This window comes from Apus apus, chromosome 13 (assembly GCF_020740795.1).
Source record: "Apus apus isolate bApuApu2 chromosome 13, bApuApu2.pri.cur, whole genome shotgun sequence".
Classification (NCBI taxonomy): Eukaryota; Metazoa; Chordata; class Aves; order Apodiformes; family Apodidae; genus Apus; species Apus apus.
In genome coordinates, this window is record NC_067294.1 from 15,707,728 (window position 1) to 15,724,524 (window position 16,797).

The window sequence follows — 16,797 nt, forward strand, 5'->3', positions numbered from 1 at the left end:
AGTCAGGTTCAGCACAATGTTGGCACCTCCTTTCCCTGAGGTACTTTTGATCCTCTGACAGCAGCTCTTACCCAGGATACCAGCTGAGGTACCCGTGCAGATAGAGCTGTGCATTTCACCCTCACAGTCAGAGCTCAGTCTTCATCTTCCCTCTAAAGGAAATACTGTCAAAAATATTCAGCTCCTCAGATGGAGGATGACCCTCAGCACTTGTTACATCTCAAGTGTTATCTCTGAGGTTGATAAATTCAGATGGTCATCTCTGGAGAAAGAGTTCCTTCCTGCTTTGGCAAATACTCTAATTCATTAATGTTTTTGATGCTTCTGCTCCTCTGAGGTCTTTATTTTCAGCTGTGAAAGTGGCTGCTTTTGAACTGGTGATTCTGTGCTTGACTGCCCCAGCCACAGAAGAAGTCGCTCCTCTTGTCCCCATTCTTGTATGTTTGAGTCATACAAACAAAAATGCATGTAACCATTTATCCCCATAATTTCACAGAGATCCATCAATACCGGTTTCCAGCCAAGACAAATCCTTTTCAAGTTTCAAAGAAAACCGAACATTCACCTTTGCCCTCCGCCTTTAAATACTTGCTGTTTCAAGTAAACAACAGTGCAGTATCAGAGGTGTAATTTTGTCTTCCAAAATTACTTTTTTCTAGGTTATCTCACCATATGGGCGACCAAATCTGTCACTCCTGGGCCGAGATCTTTCTGTGTGGCTGGGATCCAGCCAGTGTCAGGAGGAATCCTGAGGCCAGATACTTTCTAGGTGCTTTTTGCTGAAAGGAGGCTGTAGTGAGGCAGGTGACAGGTTCTTTTCCCAAGTAACAAGTGATAGGATGGAGGAAATGGCCTCAAGTTGCACAAGGGGAGGTTTAGCTTGGATGTTGCGAAAAGTTCTTCACCAGAAGGGTGAAGATGCTGGGTTCTCATCACAATAGCTGTGGTGGGAAGCAGGTGCTGTTCTGTGTGGGTACCTCTGCTGTGGCCTTTGGTCACCCTCCAGACTTTGTTGTGTGTATAAGTACCAAGAGCAGCAGTTCTTCACATATGCTCTGTAGCCCATCTAATGTTTTGATGTGTAAACACAAACATTCATAAAACAAATATAAAGATTTAAATAAAAAGAGTTCTTCAGTGCCTTGTGGTGATCGCCTTAGTCTGAGGGACCCCATATGGATTTGGGTGGCTCTTAACCCAGGGGCTGCAGGACCCCTGCTGTGGGCCAGCCTGGAGGAGGAACTGGGGGGACAAGAGGTGTTGCCCAAGCCAGGACAGGCTTTCCCATGATGAAAAGGACAGCACTATGTGCCCCAAGGACCAGTTCAGGATTTCGTTATGTAAACTGGACCTTGGCTCAGACATTGCTCACAAAAAGTGTAATTGCTGCATTTTGAGTTGTAAAACAAGTAGGACAAGGGGGAACAAAAAACTAAAAAAAGCGTTTTGTGCAGCGTCTTTTGAGACTAGCAACTAATTGGAAGCTCTTTGCTGGTATACACAGAGGATGCAAATACACCTGTGCATGCAGAGACAGCCTTGCTGGCAGCTTGTGAGCAGAAGGTACCACAGGGTTTTACCTCCAGGGGCAGAGATGCTGCACAGCTTATGATCCTGGGGACTCTGGGATCTGTGTTTAATGAAGTCTTTACTCTGAAGTTAGAGGAAAGCTGGGGAAACCTGTTGAGGCAAGGTGCTTTGTTTGCTGGTGTAGGAATGGATTTCTTCAGGCAAATACAGTATTTGCACAGATGCTGCCTTAATCTCAGTCACAGAGTGCAAATAGCCAATTAATTATGGTTCTGATGGCTGCCTTGACCTATTAAGTCTTTCTGTACCTGAGCATTTGCTATCCCACCTTCTGAGAAAACATAACAAAATACGTAGCTGATTTTTTTTGAAATATGAGAGAACTGAACAAAATGCCATGGATTGTCTACCTCCTTCAAGCCACCTGGCATTTACAGAATTTTGTTTCAACAGTTTGTTGTTTTAATGTCCTTAAAAAGGGTGTGCACGTACGTACTTTGCAGAAAAATAAGTTACTGACAACTGTCTTGCACATGCTCTTGGCATGTGAGAAGGGATGGGCAGGAAAAGGATGGTGGTGCAATTTTCTGTGTTCCCCCCTTGCACTTCTTTTCCTCTGACTTGAGAAGACTGTTAGAGATTGCTGCTTCCTACCTTTCTGTCAGACTCTTAATTAGCAGGAGCATGCAATCCGTGCAGCTGGGGCTTTGATGCCTCACTCGCTATCATTTCCCACTCAGATTTCCATTCATTCCGAATTGGTCCCCAGCCCAAAGCCCTGGCCTCCCCCCGAGCCCCTCAGCATGTCTCCAGGACTCCAGTTCAGTATTCACTGGAAGAGACGCGCTGATGCTCCCTCGCTAGACCTACAGGCTGCTGGTTGGAGCCATAAGGGAACGGGAGGAAGAATTAGCCTGTGTGTTTATGTGGCTGTGCTCCAGTAAATATTTTGATGCATCTGCTGCCAGCTCTGGTCTGAGGGAATCTACCTAGCATTTAAATTTTGATGGGGAGCTGTTTTGAATAATAACAGTGCAGCCGGCTGTGAGTCAGTGCATGTGTGTTGACTTAAAAAAAAAAAAAAAAGCCCTCAAAGCTTTACGCTTGCTGAACGCTGAGCTGCAGTGCTTTGCTTTTTCCCTCCTCCTTTCTTCTTTTCTTTCTTCTCTTGACTTCCTCTGTTTTGTTTTGTTCTTGGGGGCATTTCACACAGATTTTGTTCACTGGCGGTGGGGCGGGAGGGGTGGTGTGAGAAGAATCAAGGAAGAAAATACCCAGCCAAAATAAATCCTCCCCAAAAACTCACAAGTAGCTTTTGCAATGGGTGCTGTAATGGGTACGTTCTCTTCTCTACAAACGAAACAAAGAAGACCATCAAAAGGTAAGACCTTTGGTTTTGCTTTTCCTGTCTCTTCTGTATATTTGCGAGGAGAGAGATTTATATTAGGAAGGGAGGAGAAAATGAACATGTGCCACTTGCTAGTAACCCAGCGATGTTTATGAGAGGTAATTTGCAGAGGAGAGTGGGATGTGAGGTGGTGGAGGAAATGTGTGGGCATGAGGAAACTGCTGGTAGAGGGACTTTGGGGTTGAAAAGCATCTGAAATATTGTAATCTTTCGTGCAGGCATGCATGAGGAGGAGAAACTCAGTGGCTTCATATGCAGAGCACTTGCAGAAGAGACCTGTTTATTCCCAAATCCCATGCTTTGTAAACCCTCTGATGAGGGAATATAATGTAGATACACAGCAAATTCTTCCCAATAGCTTGCGGTTTCCTTCTCAGAAAGTATTGGTAGATGCAGTGTTGCATATTCAGTAATCCAACACCAAGTGTGCAGTACTAATGTGTGTTTTATAAAGATTATCAAGAGAGGAAAAAATTAGGACATTTTCATAAAGAAGGGGAGGAGGAGAAGCTCATGAAAAATGAGAAAGCAAGCAGAAATCCCAGGGATTTTAATCCTTAAATCCATAAGTATTGGCTGTGAAATGCTGATTTTTCAGGAGGTTTGGCTTTTGTATAGTGTCTGCTTGAGCTTTGCTCTGTTTCTTTCGGGTTAATTCAAAAATTCCAGGGTGTTGCTGAGGAGAAAGTTGAAAGCACTGTCAGTGGCACAGCTGTACCGTACAGAATGAGAAAACAAAAAGAAAGATGTAACTTGGACAAGTCTTTCTGCTATTTGGAAATATTTCTTGTCAGAACCTCTGCAGGTAACAGTCTCAGTATTTCTAGAGTAGGTCTCTGTTTCTACTAGATCTGTTGCTCAGTTCATACATATACACTTTTGAATTGTAAGTTGGTATGGATTTCCTAGCAGCTTAAATTAAAAATTGTCTTAGGAAATACGGAATGTCAGTCACTCTAAAGAGAAATGGGGAAGGGCTGTGCAGGGGTTTGGATTGTGGCAAGTTTGTGACCAAGCATAACGTTCTGTGTTCCTGGTACAAGATAGAGTAGGATAAAATTTTGTATTAGAGTGTTGGTACCTAGTTTACAGTTCACTTTTCTGAGCTATTACAATGAAACCATAAACAGTTGTCTGAGATTTGTATGATATAATTCAAAATGTAAGCATGGAATTGTCTAAGCATTGAGTCACACACAAAGCTGTGAGAGTTGTGTTTAGGCACTGCAAAGTGCACAGGAGCTGAGCACGATGAGCTGGGTGTGGTGGCTGCTGAGGCACCAAGGGGTGTCTTATCCACCTGCCAGAAAACTAGGAGCTGGATCTGATTTCCATGCAGTGTACATCATTTTTAGCAAATATATCTGTTCTCTACCATTTTGTTGTCTTGTGATTGGCTCAACTCTCTAGTGGATGGAAAAAAATTGCATTTTGTTGGAGTTCACAAGCCGTAAAACTCCAGCATCTGGTCACACGTTTGAATATTTGTGGTGGGATTCAATCTTGCTGATGCCTGTTGGCGGTGGTTGTTCAGCTATATTTATCAAAACTTGTGTTCCCAGAGTTATCTCCTTCTGGCTCTGATGATGATCCATGTGGTGTTGCTGCTTAGTAAGACACCCAGTTGGAGAGAGCAAATTGAAAGAAATTCCTTTTATTTTCTTGACTATTTTCAAAGCTAGTACAGAATTTCACACCTTTTAGTCACTATTTACCTTGCAGGACAGAGTGTTAGAGGACAAAGCTGCTGGCTTTGGCCACTTGCAAATGCTCCTCTAGACCCATGCCCAGTGGATCCCCCAGATCTCCAAACAGCGGTGGTGGAGACATGTTTGCACATGTGCTTGTAGGCTGCTTGGTCTGTTTTGCACTGATTGTGAGGACTTCACCTTATCAGTAGTGAAATACTAACATGTGTTGGGCTTGAGTAATGTCTGAAATTGTTCTTTGTGAGCTAAACCATCACCACGACATGATGCATACCTTAGTGTTGCCCACCTGTTCCCTCAGCATCTCCCCCAGCCCCACTGCTGGACAGTGCTCTGGTGTAGCCATGTCTGTCTTGTACTGAGGAGCCGCAAACTGGCCTCAGCACTCTGGATGTGCTTGCACAAGCGCCGAGCAGAGGGAAGGATCATTTGTCCCAGTGCTGTCTGCCTGGTGGCTGATGCAGCCCACTGTGGGGTTCGTCTGCTCTGCCAGAGGCCACCTTGCTAGCAATGCCTGAGTGTAACTTCTCCGTTGGAGATCTCTGTGTCTGTCTTTTCTTGAGTAAGTTGTTCATTGTCTATTTTACTATTAGAGTATCATCTGCTATTATTTATAATTTTTTTCCTTGTGTTCATTTGAATATTTCAGGATTGATAAAGGAGTGAAATCATGCTGAAACAAGGGCTTGAAAAAATAGTTATAACAGGGCTAGATCCACACCTCTGCGAATACACTGTTGTCTTGGTAAACAGGTGCTCTTCCAAGCAGTTTGATGACAATTTGTGTAGCCTCTTCTAGCTGAGCAGCTCACACGTGTACCTGGGGCTACTTTTGCTCTTATAAACTAAAAGCAAAATGTATGCACATATTTTGTTTGAAGAATAGATTACAGGTCATGTCTAAAGTGAGGAGTTTCCAGAGATGGGTAAATATCAGCAAGCACATGGTGGGTCTTGGCAGAATGGTCTCAAGTGGTCTGTGCTGAATCCTTCCAGTTCAGTGCAGGACACAGCTCTGTGTGTTGCTTCCTCCCCATCACTCTCATGGCTGAGTTTGGGACACTGGTACTGAGACTGGTGGCTAGTTTGGTTATTTCATCTGTGAGTAGCAATGCTGGAGGATCTATTGTAGCACTGTTAAAGATTTAGTTCCTTGTCTTAATGAAAATGGGGAGCCTGAATCAATAAAGTCAAGAGTAGCAGGAAAATTGCCTTAAATTGGAGACCAGTGGTATGTCAAGTGCAAGACCTTGTCTGAGGGAATGGACAGTGCTGTGGGTTTGTAGAGGAGGTCATTCATTTGGCTTGAATGTGAAAACTTAATCCAGTATACCTGGACAATATACCTGGACAAGTACCTATACTTGTTTAGGCAGGTTATGAGCCACACAGCCTGTCCTGTGGGATTAAGATTTCTACTTCTTAGATTTTCGATCCTATCAGTAAAGCTGCCGAAGCTTTCTCTGCTCACTGAGTGTCCCTGGATAGGCTATGAGGTTTGTGCTGTTTGCTTTGATAGTGGCTCAGGGCAGTTCCATGGATTATTTGTGTGTTTCATTAGAAATTATTTCCTCTGATCTCCTCAATTGATGGCATTTTAACTTTATTCGCTATTGGGATTCTTCTTGTCTGCCTTTCCCAGCATCATGTGTTGGCCTCACAAAAGATAATTCCTCTTTCTATGACATTTGCTTCACTGGTATCTCAGAGCAGCAAAGATGAGCAGCTTTTCTGGGGTCCTGGTGGAGCCTGGCTGAGGTCCTGGGGGACAAGCAGTGGACATCAGCCAGCAGTGTGTCCCTGCAGCAAAGACAGCCAGCAGCCTCCTGGGCTGTGTTAGACACAGCAACTCCAGCAGGTCGAGGGAGGCAACACTTCTCTGCCCAGCAGTGGTGAGACATCCATAATGCCAAGCCCAGTGCTGCACCCCCAGTACAGGAGCAATAGGAACTTACTGGGCTTAGTCCACTGAAAGGCCACAAGGAATATGAAGTGATAGGAGCATCTGACATAGAGGGGGAGGCGGAGAGGGCTGGGACTGTCCAACCTGCAGCAGAGAAAGCTCAGGGTGATCTCTCCAGAGTTTGTAAGTGCCTGATGGGTGCTTGGTCCTCTCTTAGTAGGTCAGCAGTTATAAGTTAGATACAAGATTAAGATGGACTTGAGAATTTCAAGTTGCTTGTATATCCTCCAGCAAACACAAGCAATAAAACGACAAATGAGTTGGGGGGGGGGTTTGATAAACAAAAACAAACCCAAAAGACAAATCACAAAAGCACAAGACCAAATGGCAGAGGGGCCAACGCAGCAGATAATGTATACACAAATGCATCTCTGGTTTCAACTAGCTGCAGAAATAGAGCTTTTTCATGTGTTTTTAGTCTGCAGCCAATCATGACCAAATTTGTGGCTAGAATCAGCATTTCCTTATTTGTCATGGAAACGTTCAGGTTAGCAGATTGCTAAAGCAGGGGGAAGTTCTTGTTTTGACTGCTTTCCCTGCTTCCGTGGTAGCGTGCAGTGGGGATGGTTATGCTGCTAATTGTGGGCAAATTCAATTACAGCAGAAAAGGAAAATAGAGGGATAAGGGATTAGCTATGTTTGATCTTTCTTTTATTTACTCCTCCCCCCATCAGTAAAAGTGAGATATAACTCAGATATTTCTCAATACCTGAATCTTGTTGGCCTTAGAGTTACAGGCCCCAGCTCTTAACCTGACTGCAGCAGCAGAAAGCAGCACCACTTTCAGCTTTTGAAATGCCAGTTTTGACTTTGACAGAAAGTTTGTTTTGAAATGGCTTGGAGTCCAAAAGCATCACATTTTGTGTGTGATTGGCTACATTTTCAAGTGGTTTACTTCCCTGGAAACCACTCGATATTTCTTGACTAGTCAGTCTTCATAAGTGTATCTGACTGACCTGAGCTCCTAGGATTGCCAGTGATGGCTTTGCCCTTTCAGTTCCGTGCACCAGATCAATCTGCTTCTCTGCTAAAAAAGAGAAAAAATGGTCTGATTGTGTTTGATGACAGATGGGCCAGGGGAACTGCCCTAGGATTTACTTTGCTCCATACGTATTATTACAAAATAACTTCTTGGAAGCTGTTTGTGGCAGCTTTACTCTTAATAGACCTTTGAAATTAATCTGGGAGTAGTGTCAAATTTGCCTTCATTCCTCAAAATTCTGTTCAGGTTTGGCAGAAGGAAAAGCTTTGAAAATTGTCCTTCTCTTGTGTCTGCTTCTCAAAGAAGCTTGACAGACCAACACGGTTGGGAGTGAATGTGTGTGTTCTGCAGACTTGGAACGTACAGTCCTGGGTGCTGAGGGTTTTGTTAATAGATCTCAGCCATCCACCCATTTTCCTCCTAAAGCAAGGAAACAATCCCTCCACCTGGTCAGAGACCTGAGCCTGCAAGTGCTTGAGAGAATGGAAGAAATGGCTGATTTGGTTTCTCCTGGCTGTTCCCAAGAGCCGATACATGGCACTGACATCTCATTTTCTCTCCCTAGCCTTTTCTGAGCCTCATCTGATAGTCTGACAGGTCAGGTACACGTGGTCAGCTGCCTGCACTGAAAGCTGAGGGCCTGACAGGCAGTTTCTTCTAGGGAATTGTCATTGTAATGGTTGTATTGAGCAGGACTCAGCAACAGAACTGTTTGATGTAAGCACTCGAGGACAAGCAATTTGGAAAAATTGTGATGTCCAGCAAATATTTTTCAGAATATGGTGCTTTGGGTGAAATGCTTTGGTGCAAAGAGGTACATGGGAGGCTGCTCAGTATTGCAGTAGCCAAACATCCCAGCTGTATGGCTGGGACCTGCCTGTAATGGGTGGCACAGAAGTGCAGGAGCTGGTTTGCACCCTGCTTTCCCACATCCTCAGCAAGCTGGTGCCACAGCTGGTGTGGGTATGGAGTTTGCTTAAAGGTGGGTAGGACTCATGGACTTGTGACTGCTTCCATTCCCCACTGCCCTCTCCTTCAGTCAAAATTTCTTTAGCCCCTGTGTAGCTACTAGCTCTAAATTTCTTCCCTTGCCTCTTGCTTGTTTCCTGCTTGCTTCCCTATGAGTACAGCTCCTGGCAGCGAGGCAGTGATCTCAAATATCTCGTCTTAAGCATGGATAGCATTAATTAAATTAAAATAAGCTATGTGTGTCCCTGATTGCTTCCCACAGGCACACAGCACTGGCTTGAAATGCTGTAGTCAGACCCAGAGTGGAGGTTTGGACTAAAGAAAAATGGGTGAAAGAGAGTACGTTACATGGTGTGTTACATGTCAGGTTGCATTAGCATGTGTGTGTGTGCTTGTTCCCTGCCCCTGGGCACGGGTACTACCTGCCACTCAAAGAGCAGCACATCCACCCAGAGCCATGAAATCCCACCACAAAAGATGTAATTACAGACCTCAGCTTCGCATGCCAGTAGCTGCAGTGCTTTGAAGTTTCTTTTTGTTCCACAGTAATCCAAAAGGGTAAAACAGAAAATATTTTTCAACCTTTAACTTGATCATCTTGATAATCTTCCAGCCTTTATCATCATCAGCTCTTCTGGTGTGAATTACTGGATATTTGATGTTTGGAATGGGCATTAGGAAACACTTGGGTTTTTGCAACTGAAAATATATGACACTGCAGATGTGAAAAGCTTGAAACTTAATAATTAGCAGAGGTTGTGGGCAATTCCCAGACTTACAGTGGTTTATGTCACCAAATATGTAAATGGAAATCAGTTAGGGTTGTACACATTTTTGGGGAAAAACACACCTATAAAAACCAAAGCAAGTTCTAAACTCATGCTGATTTTGGCCAATTGTGAGGGGTAAAATATTTTTTTTAATTATTTCTCCACTTACAAACCTGCAGTAAAAAAGTTTGCATTTGTTTCAGCTTTATTGAAAAATCTGGAGATTTACAGATTTTTCAAAAATTAAGAGATGTTTCTTTTTAGCTTAAATTTTTCACTAATAAAAAAATGATACTGATTGGTTTTGTTCACCAACAACAATCTTAGTCAAAATCATTACCCAGAGAATGTGATGGCACAGTGATGAAGGTTTGGGTACTTGCTCAGGGTCTCTGACTCATTTCATGAGTCACACTATGGCTAGGGAAGGTTGTATATAACTTCTTCATCTAACTTCTTATGTACCTTCTTCATTCCCCTCTGAGAGGTGTTTCCCAGCAGGTGCAGGATGCTCCAGGCACCCTATATCTTCCTCTGCAGGAAGGTGCCAAAATGCAGTGCAAGGGTCTTATCCAGCTGGGAAGTGCAGATTAGAGGGATGTGGTACCAAGCAGCATTTCCAAACAAAATATATTCAGGGTTGCAAGCAACACATTTAATTGTTCCCCTTTTATTAATTGTGAGATGCTAGAGGAAAGGGGAATAACTGTTATTGTAAGGTGGCTTATACTTAACAAATGAAAAATTATTTAAGGTGCAAACTCTATCCACGTGTTCAAACCAATCAAGTGATAAATTAAGGAGGCCATGCCCAGCTATCTCCACCCTGTGTTTGTGACCATCACTGTGGGGTGATGTCTTTGGTCTGGACTGAAACCTGTACAGATAGTGATCAGTTAATTTCTAGATAAACTGATGAAAATGGAGCTGTGACTCATGGCAGCATTTTTCAGGATAGGGAGGGCATGGTGGGGCTGGTCTGAGGAGTTTGAGCAAACTGCAGTAGAAGTGAAGGGAGGTTCCCAGGCAGTCAGCACGGCTGGTGGGATGGGGAAGGTGCTGGTGCCAGGGGACAGCCCCAGGACAGCAGAGCTGCCGGGAGGCCAAACATCCCTGCGGGTGGGCTGAGGGAGGCAGCCTGGGCAGGAGGGAGGTTGGCCCAGCCACTGTGCAGGGAGGTGTTCAGGAAGACATGAACTGGGTAACAGAGCTATCCTTTCCTTTCCTGGCAGAGCTCTGCTACATCTGTTTGGCTTTCCTCAATCCAAACATTACTTTCTTGACATATTCAACAACCACAGCTCTTCGCATACACCAGTGTTTGCTTTCCTCTTGCTCCACAAAAACCCTCCTCCCCTGAGCTCATTCTGGAGGTGGCTGATTGGGAAGTGCCCAGAATTTCCATAGATGGCCACTGCTATCATCTCTAAAAGCCAGTAGGTAGACACAGGACATTTTATATTGTGGCTGAGAACAGCTAATAGAGAACATGATTGTGAGGATACGTGTTGTTCTGCTGGAGGGAGGTTTCTAGGAAACCTGAGAGATGTCTGCGTCCTTCTGCTAAAGGGTCCTTAGTGGAAAGGGACAGTGTCACCTCACAAGGAGGGAGCTGAACTACAATGTGCCAGAGATCACTACTGAGCAACAGGGGCTTTTAGTGCTCTGACATAACAAGTGTTTCTGCCTGTCAAATTGAAATGCAGGAAAATATGGATGAAACAAGCCATGTTCACAAGATGTAAGCTGTTAGGGCATGGTTCCAGAAGGGGAGCTCACATGTTTTGACAACAATTCTAACTTTGCTTGCCTGCAGCTTGGGCCCAAGCTCCCAGATATTTTTTCTTAGTCTGCTGTTGCTTCCTTCTAGTGAGCAATGCTACACATCAGCCCCATAGATTTTTTGATTATCAGCTCAAACCTTGGGCAAGGCCCCTAATTTAGCACATCAAACTGCTTGAGCTGAGGCTTGCTCTCTGTGGGGTATGCAGGCAGCCTTGTGAAGGCTCCCTAGCTGCAAAACACCACGAGCCAGCTCAGCATCTGTGGGGAAGGACAAATTTCCTTAGGAAAACTGTTTAATCCCATTCAGGTGCACTCTGTGATGCAGCGGAGAGCAATGGGTTGCCCAGGGAGGTTGTTGCTGCCCCATCCCTGGAGGTTTTTAAGGCCAGGTTGGATGAGGTTTTGTGCAACCTGATCTAGTGGTAGGGTTCCCTGCTCATGGCAGGGGGGTTGGAACTTGATGATCTTTAAGGTCCTTTCCAACTGTAATGATTCTGTGATTCTATCAGCAGCACTCATTTGCACTCTTAATCCTCACAGCTCAGGGAACTTGTGTTGCCATCCAACCTGGGAGCAGTGCATGAAAGGACAAAATGGGAAGCAAGAAACTTTTCTTTCAGTGCAGAGAGGATTGCTGTCTGCTAATCCTAATAATCCAGTGTAATTGAATTGGCACACTAGTTTACATGTTTCTCTGGGAGAGTCAAATGTGACCCCAAACTATGATACTAACACCCCAGGAACTGGAAGTATGTCTTTATGTGGATCGGAATCCACGGAAGCAGTGTTTCTTTTTATCTGCTATTTTATCATGAGCTGACAGAAGGTCTAGCTTGCAGGTTTTTGCATACAGAATTAGCCAGGCTGCAGGTAACTAGACAAAGAGCTGCATTATGGCATGAGGAAAACTCTGCCTGGGTGGACATTTGTCTGTGCTGAACAGTGGGCAAAGGCAAGGGTGTGCAGTTTGGCAAAGGACATCTGGTCCCACAAGGTCCATTCCTGTTTGTGTGTGCAGCAACCAGACCTGTGAGTAGGGCAGGCTTGGTGCTGGCATAGAAAGTTAACCAGAGGCTGTTCTTCCTGAAGGTGCCTTTCATTTCCAGAGCTTTATAGGCATCAAAAGGGACTGTTTCCAATGGCAATTCCTGTACTTGGCAGGAGTGGGGACTTCTAGTCACCTCAGTGATGGAGCACTGGGCTATTTGTGGATCACCAGAGCCCTCCAGGAGAGTACACTGTACAACAAAGGGAGTCTTCTAATCAAGTGTTTTCTGGGCAATGCCATCAGCTATAGCAACTTACATGGCTACATTTGTGTCTTTTTTAGCTGCTGCTGACTTTTTCTTTCCTCTGTCCTGACCTGACTACTGATGGAGGTAAAGTACTTGCAGTTCAAAAGTTCAGGCAGTGCAGGAAATGGGAGTGCTGTGTGCTCAGGCACTGCTTGTTGCTGCTGTTCAGCAATGCACAAGAGAGACAAGGTACCATTTTGGATGTTACTCACAGCCCAGATCTAGGTAAATGGTTTGTGAGTCAAAATGTGATGCTGTATTTGTTAGAGCAAAGGCACTCTCATGTTCTGTGTACTACTGCTTTGGAAAACCTCCAAAGCAAAGTAATTGGTTGACTATAAGTTTAGTCTAAACCAGAAACTTTCCTTTACACAGGGAAGTAAGTGAGCTGTTCTGGAAATGCTCTGACTTGGAAAAAATTTTGTGACATCTCTGCATTGTTTTTAGCAAAACTGTGTGTCTTTAGTTGTTGTCTGGAGATTATTGATAGTGGGGAGTTAGCTGGTAAATGTTCTTAACCTCCATCTGGATCAAAACCAGACAGAGTTGTTGGAAGGTGCTGGGGATATAAAGGTGGCAGCTCAACCCCATTATCCCTCCACTGCCTCTGTCATCTCAGGCTCTGATCACTCAGAAAACACAAAGCTTCCTCCCTTCTGCCTCAGCTGCTCCTCCTTCACCCCACTGAGCTGCTGCTCTCCCCTCACTTTCCTCTCAGGCTCCAGTAGTGCCAGGGCTGAGGCCAAGCTGACAGCCCTGGCAGAGCTGGGAAGTGCAGGTGCAGCTTTGCTTCTTCTTTAGTCTTGCACCTGGCATTTCTAAAGGACATGCTCCTGCTTGGAGATCAGTCCCCAGAATTGCTCCCTGTAGTTTATAAGCAGACCCTGTATTTTCAATTAATATACCTGAATTAATATATATGCAAAAATAGCTAAACAAGTATAAGCACATACTAGAGGCATCTGCATATGTGGTAATATTTTTCACCTGCAATAATGTTTCAAACTCTGAATTTCTGAAAGAACAAGAAGTGAGGGCAAGCCTTTTATCATCTCCTTGTGTTTCTGTGAAGAGGTGCTTCTCTGCAGAAGCCTGCACAAATCGTGCTCATTTACTTAATGAGTATGTTTCTGTCCGTGAACATAAACCCATTTGTTTTAAGAGCTTCACTGCCCTATAAATCAAACTCCTGAGGCAAGATGAGGTGGGGACGGTGCTGCAGGAGCTCCCATTCTGCCTGTGCCTTCCATGACCTGGCACAAGGCTCTTGGTCTGTGTCTCTCAGTACCCTCTGCTCTCAACATGCCAGTGAGAGGCCTGGGAGGGTGATGCTGCTGAGCTGCAGATCCTTGGTGCCCTCGGTCATCCTCACCAGCTTGCTGTCCTTTTTGTGCAAGAACTGTTCAGCTGTAGATTTTGCCTAAGCTAATTGCTTGTCACTTGCCTGCCTGCTGGGATTTAGCTTTACTGTATATTTTTAAGTGCTAAGAGATAGCTCCCAAGCATCTGAGGTTTAGGAGAACAAGAGGTCAAAGCTAAGGCATTGCTGTTCACATTGAGTGCTGTTTTCCAGTGTCAGACAGCACAGAGTCCACCCTGCTGGGCACCACACGAGGTACAGGCTGTGCACGTGAGCTTGCTGTGGATGGGACACTTGGCTCAGCAGATCCCTGCAGCCGTTGCCAGTGGTGAAGGGCAAGGGTGGCAGTAAACAGCTAGACTGACACAGCATTCACCTGCAGGAACTTTTCTCTGTGCAGCAGAGCTCCTGGTCTAAGTCAGCTAGTAGTCACTGACGGTATGTGGCCCCAGAAGGATGGCTGGAATAACGAAGGCCACTTCTGAAGTGGGTGTCCCAGAGCTTTCTGCAGTGTCACCTTCCACTTTGCTCTCTGCCAGCAACTAGAGTAGATTTGATGTTGCTGGTAGTTCCAGGGCTGTGCTTCAAGGGGCAGGCAGAGCTGTGGACAGACTACATGATGCTGAGATAGCTGTAGGCAGAGGTCTCTTACCAACGAGGGCAGGGAAACGCTTGTTCCCCACCCCGTCATGGGAGTTATGACTCTTCCCAACAGATCAGGGTTCATTTCCTCCATAACTCACAGGTTTAGGAACTCTTTTGCTGGATATGTGAGCGAACCACTTTGATCCTTTGTAGTTGGAGGAGCTCCAGACTGTGTGGTTCCTCTTGTCGTACTGGCAATTAAGCAACATTGCAGTGGAACAGCTTGGCCATCTCCCATCACTTCCTGTCAGGTGTGGTAAGGGCCTGCCCTGTTCTGTACCAAGCATGGAGGGACAGGTGAGATGTCCTGAAGGATGGACAAGCAAGGCTCCCAGACCATGCTGAATAGCTGAAGGAGATACCTCTCACACAAGGGAAAGGATTTCTTGCAGTCACGTTTTAAGACCAGAGATAGTTGTGAACAGTGGATGTAGGGCACTGAGAAGAATGTTTGTGCTCATTGAGAAGCGGGAATGTTTGAGTGTGTCCTGGTCCTGGTGCAGGAATGGAAAGAGATAGCTGGGAGCCTGCAGGGCCAGGCTGGGCACTGTGTGCATGAAAATCACCATTACCAGAGATCTCTCTGCCATTTACCATAAAATATTGCACAGAGTGAAGATAACTCAGCAGTAACTGCTCAAATCCTTATGTTTTAAATTTTCAGTGCATTTACAATGTCTCATTTGAATTCAGGGCAGTGTACCTTAGTGAAGTTGAAGTTACCTCAAGCTAATTGACAGGATGAACTAATGTACATTTTCTTTTCCCCTTGTTTACATGATTTTTATGAGCCTGATCTTTCAGTAAATAGTGTTTTGGATGTTGAGCTGTTTGCTGCTGGGAAAGAAAGGTGGTGTGAAGGAACCTGCAGCAGGGAGAGAGCAGCTCGGAGAGAGATGGAGATGTTAGTGTCCGTGCTGGAAAAGACAGCAGAGTATGCCTTAAATAAATTCTAATAAATACAATGTTAAGGTGATTTCTAGGTCTTGTTCTCAGAGAACCAAGGCATTTGTTAACCAAATATTTGCTGTACAAGTAAGAGAGCCTCAAATCAATTTCCATTTCATGGTCCACATAAATGTGGAAACGCTGCCAAAACTGTCTCTCTCCCTCCTCTGTTTTCATTGTAGACACTCCAGAAAATGGAGCAGAACGTTTTTCCCTGCTGTTTGGTTCTTGATTTCATGCATATGCATTTCTGGGACATGTGCTCCTGGAGCATGCATCATTTCTAGAGTCTCTGCAGGCTTATGCAGCTTTGAAGCAGAAAATCTAAAGCATAAGATATTTGCAGAATTAAAGAGAATTTAGAGGAACAACAGTAGAGATTTTAAATTCTTCTAAATAAGTTCACTCTCAAAACCAGAGATGAGTTTTCACCCACCCTCCATTTCCATCTTAGAGATGTTGATTGGACTGCAGTAGAAAAGGAGATACAGAATGACACTGCTCAGAAATGTAAGGAAAACTGCTCTTTTCATTTGATGGTCACTTTAATGCCGTTTGCTTTTAACATCACATTACAGAAGGGATTTATCAGCAGTCTTGGGTGCTAAGCCTGCTGATGCATGGCAGTGTAGGGAATCTCTGTACAGGTTGCATAGCTTTATTTTTGTAGTGCTCAGATTAGTCCCCTTAACACTTGCATAAAATAGAAATGTAGGTTTGTACAATCCAGCCCTCAAAATCTTGCTTCCCAGCTGGAACATATGCAGGATTTTCAATTTGAACATCTCAAGCTGGCACGTGTCTTGTTTCCCTGAGCTTCAGCTTCTAAACTTCAGCAAGTACAGGAAAAACACTAGCCTGCTTTTTACAGCATCCTCTGACTCTGGCAGAAAAGTTTGCAAGTATGACCTAATTGTCCAGGAACTTACCAAGTCTTGTGGAACTTGATTCAGCCTAGAAAGTTCAGAGCTGTCTCTGCTGCAATTGCAGGTCTCTTCAGAGTCTCTTTCCATTTATTCCAGAGTTGCACACTTTGGAATTGCAGGTGGGCAGAGAGAAAATCAGCATACAGGTAATTTCCAGGCTCTTGCTCCCCTTGGTGGCAATAACCTACTTACAAGTGTTGAAGAAAAGTCTCAGTTTGCAACTTCCTCCAAGTTTTTGCAGAGGACTCGGGAGGGATTTTTCTTTTGGCACTGAAGAGGTGCCTGCAGCCCCTGCCCACACATGCTCTCCTCCTGCTCCTCCCTCCCCAGATCCCCACTGTATGGGGGCTGCTCAGCACCCAACAAGGCCTCTCATGGCAGAGGGCACCTGCCCTGAAGAGCAGTGCTCCTTTCCATGTTGGTCAGCCTGGATTGTCATATACCACCACTGTCACAGGTGTGTGGGAGGCACAGGCCCTTATTTAGGAGCCAGCTTAAGAGACATTT

General features: G+C 44.8%; 1 protein-coding gene across 4 annotated transcripts in view; it reads left to right on the forward strand.

The window, feature by feature from the left end:
* Positions 1-16,797, forward strand: part of KCNIP1 (potassium voltage-gated channel interacting protein 1) — a 334,144-nt gene that overhangs the window by 118,145 nt on the left and 199,202 nt on the right. For 2 of the 4 annotated variants that reach the window (XM_051631412.1, XM_051631414.1), the window contains exon 1: positions 2,300-2,911. The exons of the other annotated variants lie outside the window; for them this stretch is intronic. In XM_051631412.1, the coding sequence (XP_051487372.1) occupies positions 2,851-2,911 (61 nt within the window). In that variant the 5' untranslated portion in view covers positions 2,300-2,850. Of the gene's footprint in view, positions 1-2,299; positions 2,912-16,797 lie in introns of those variants that run through there. 4 annotated transcript variants of the gene reach the window in all.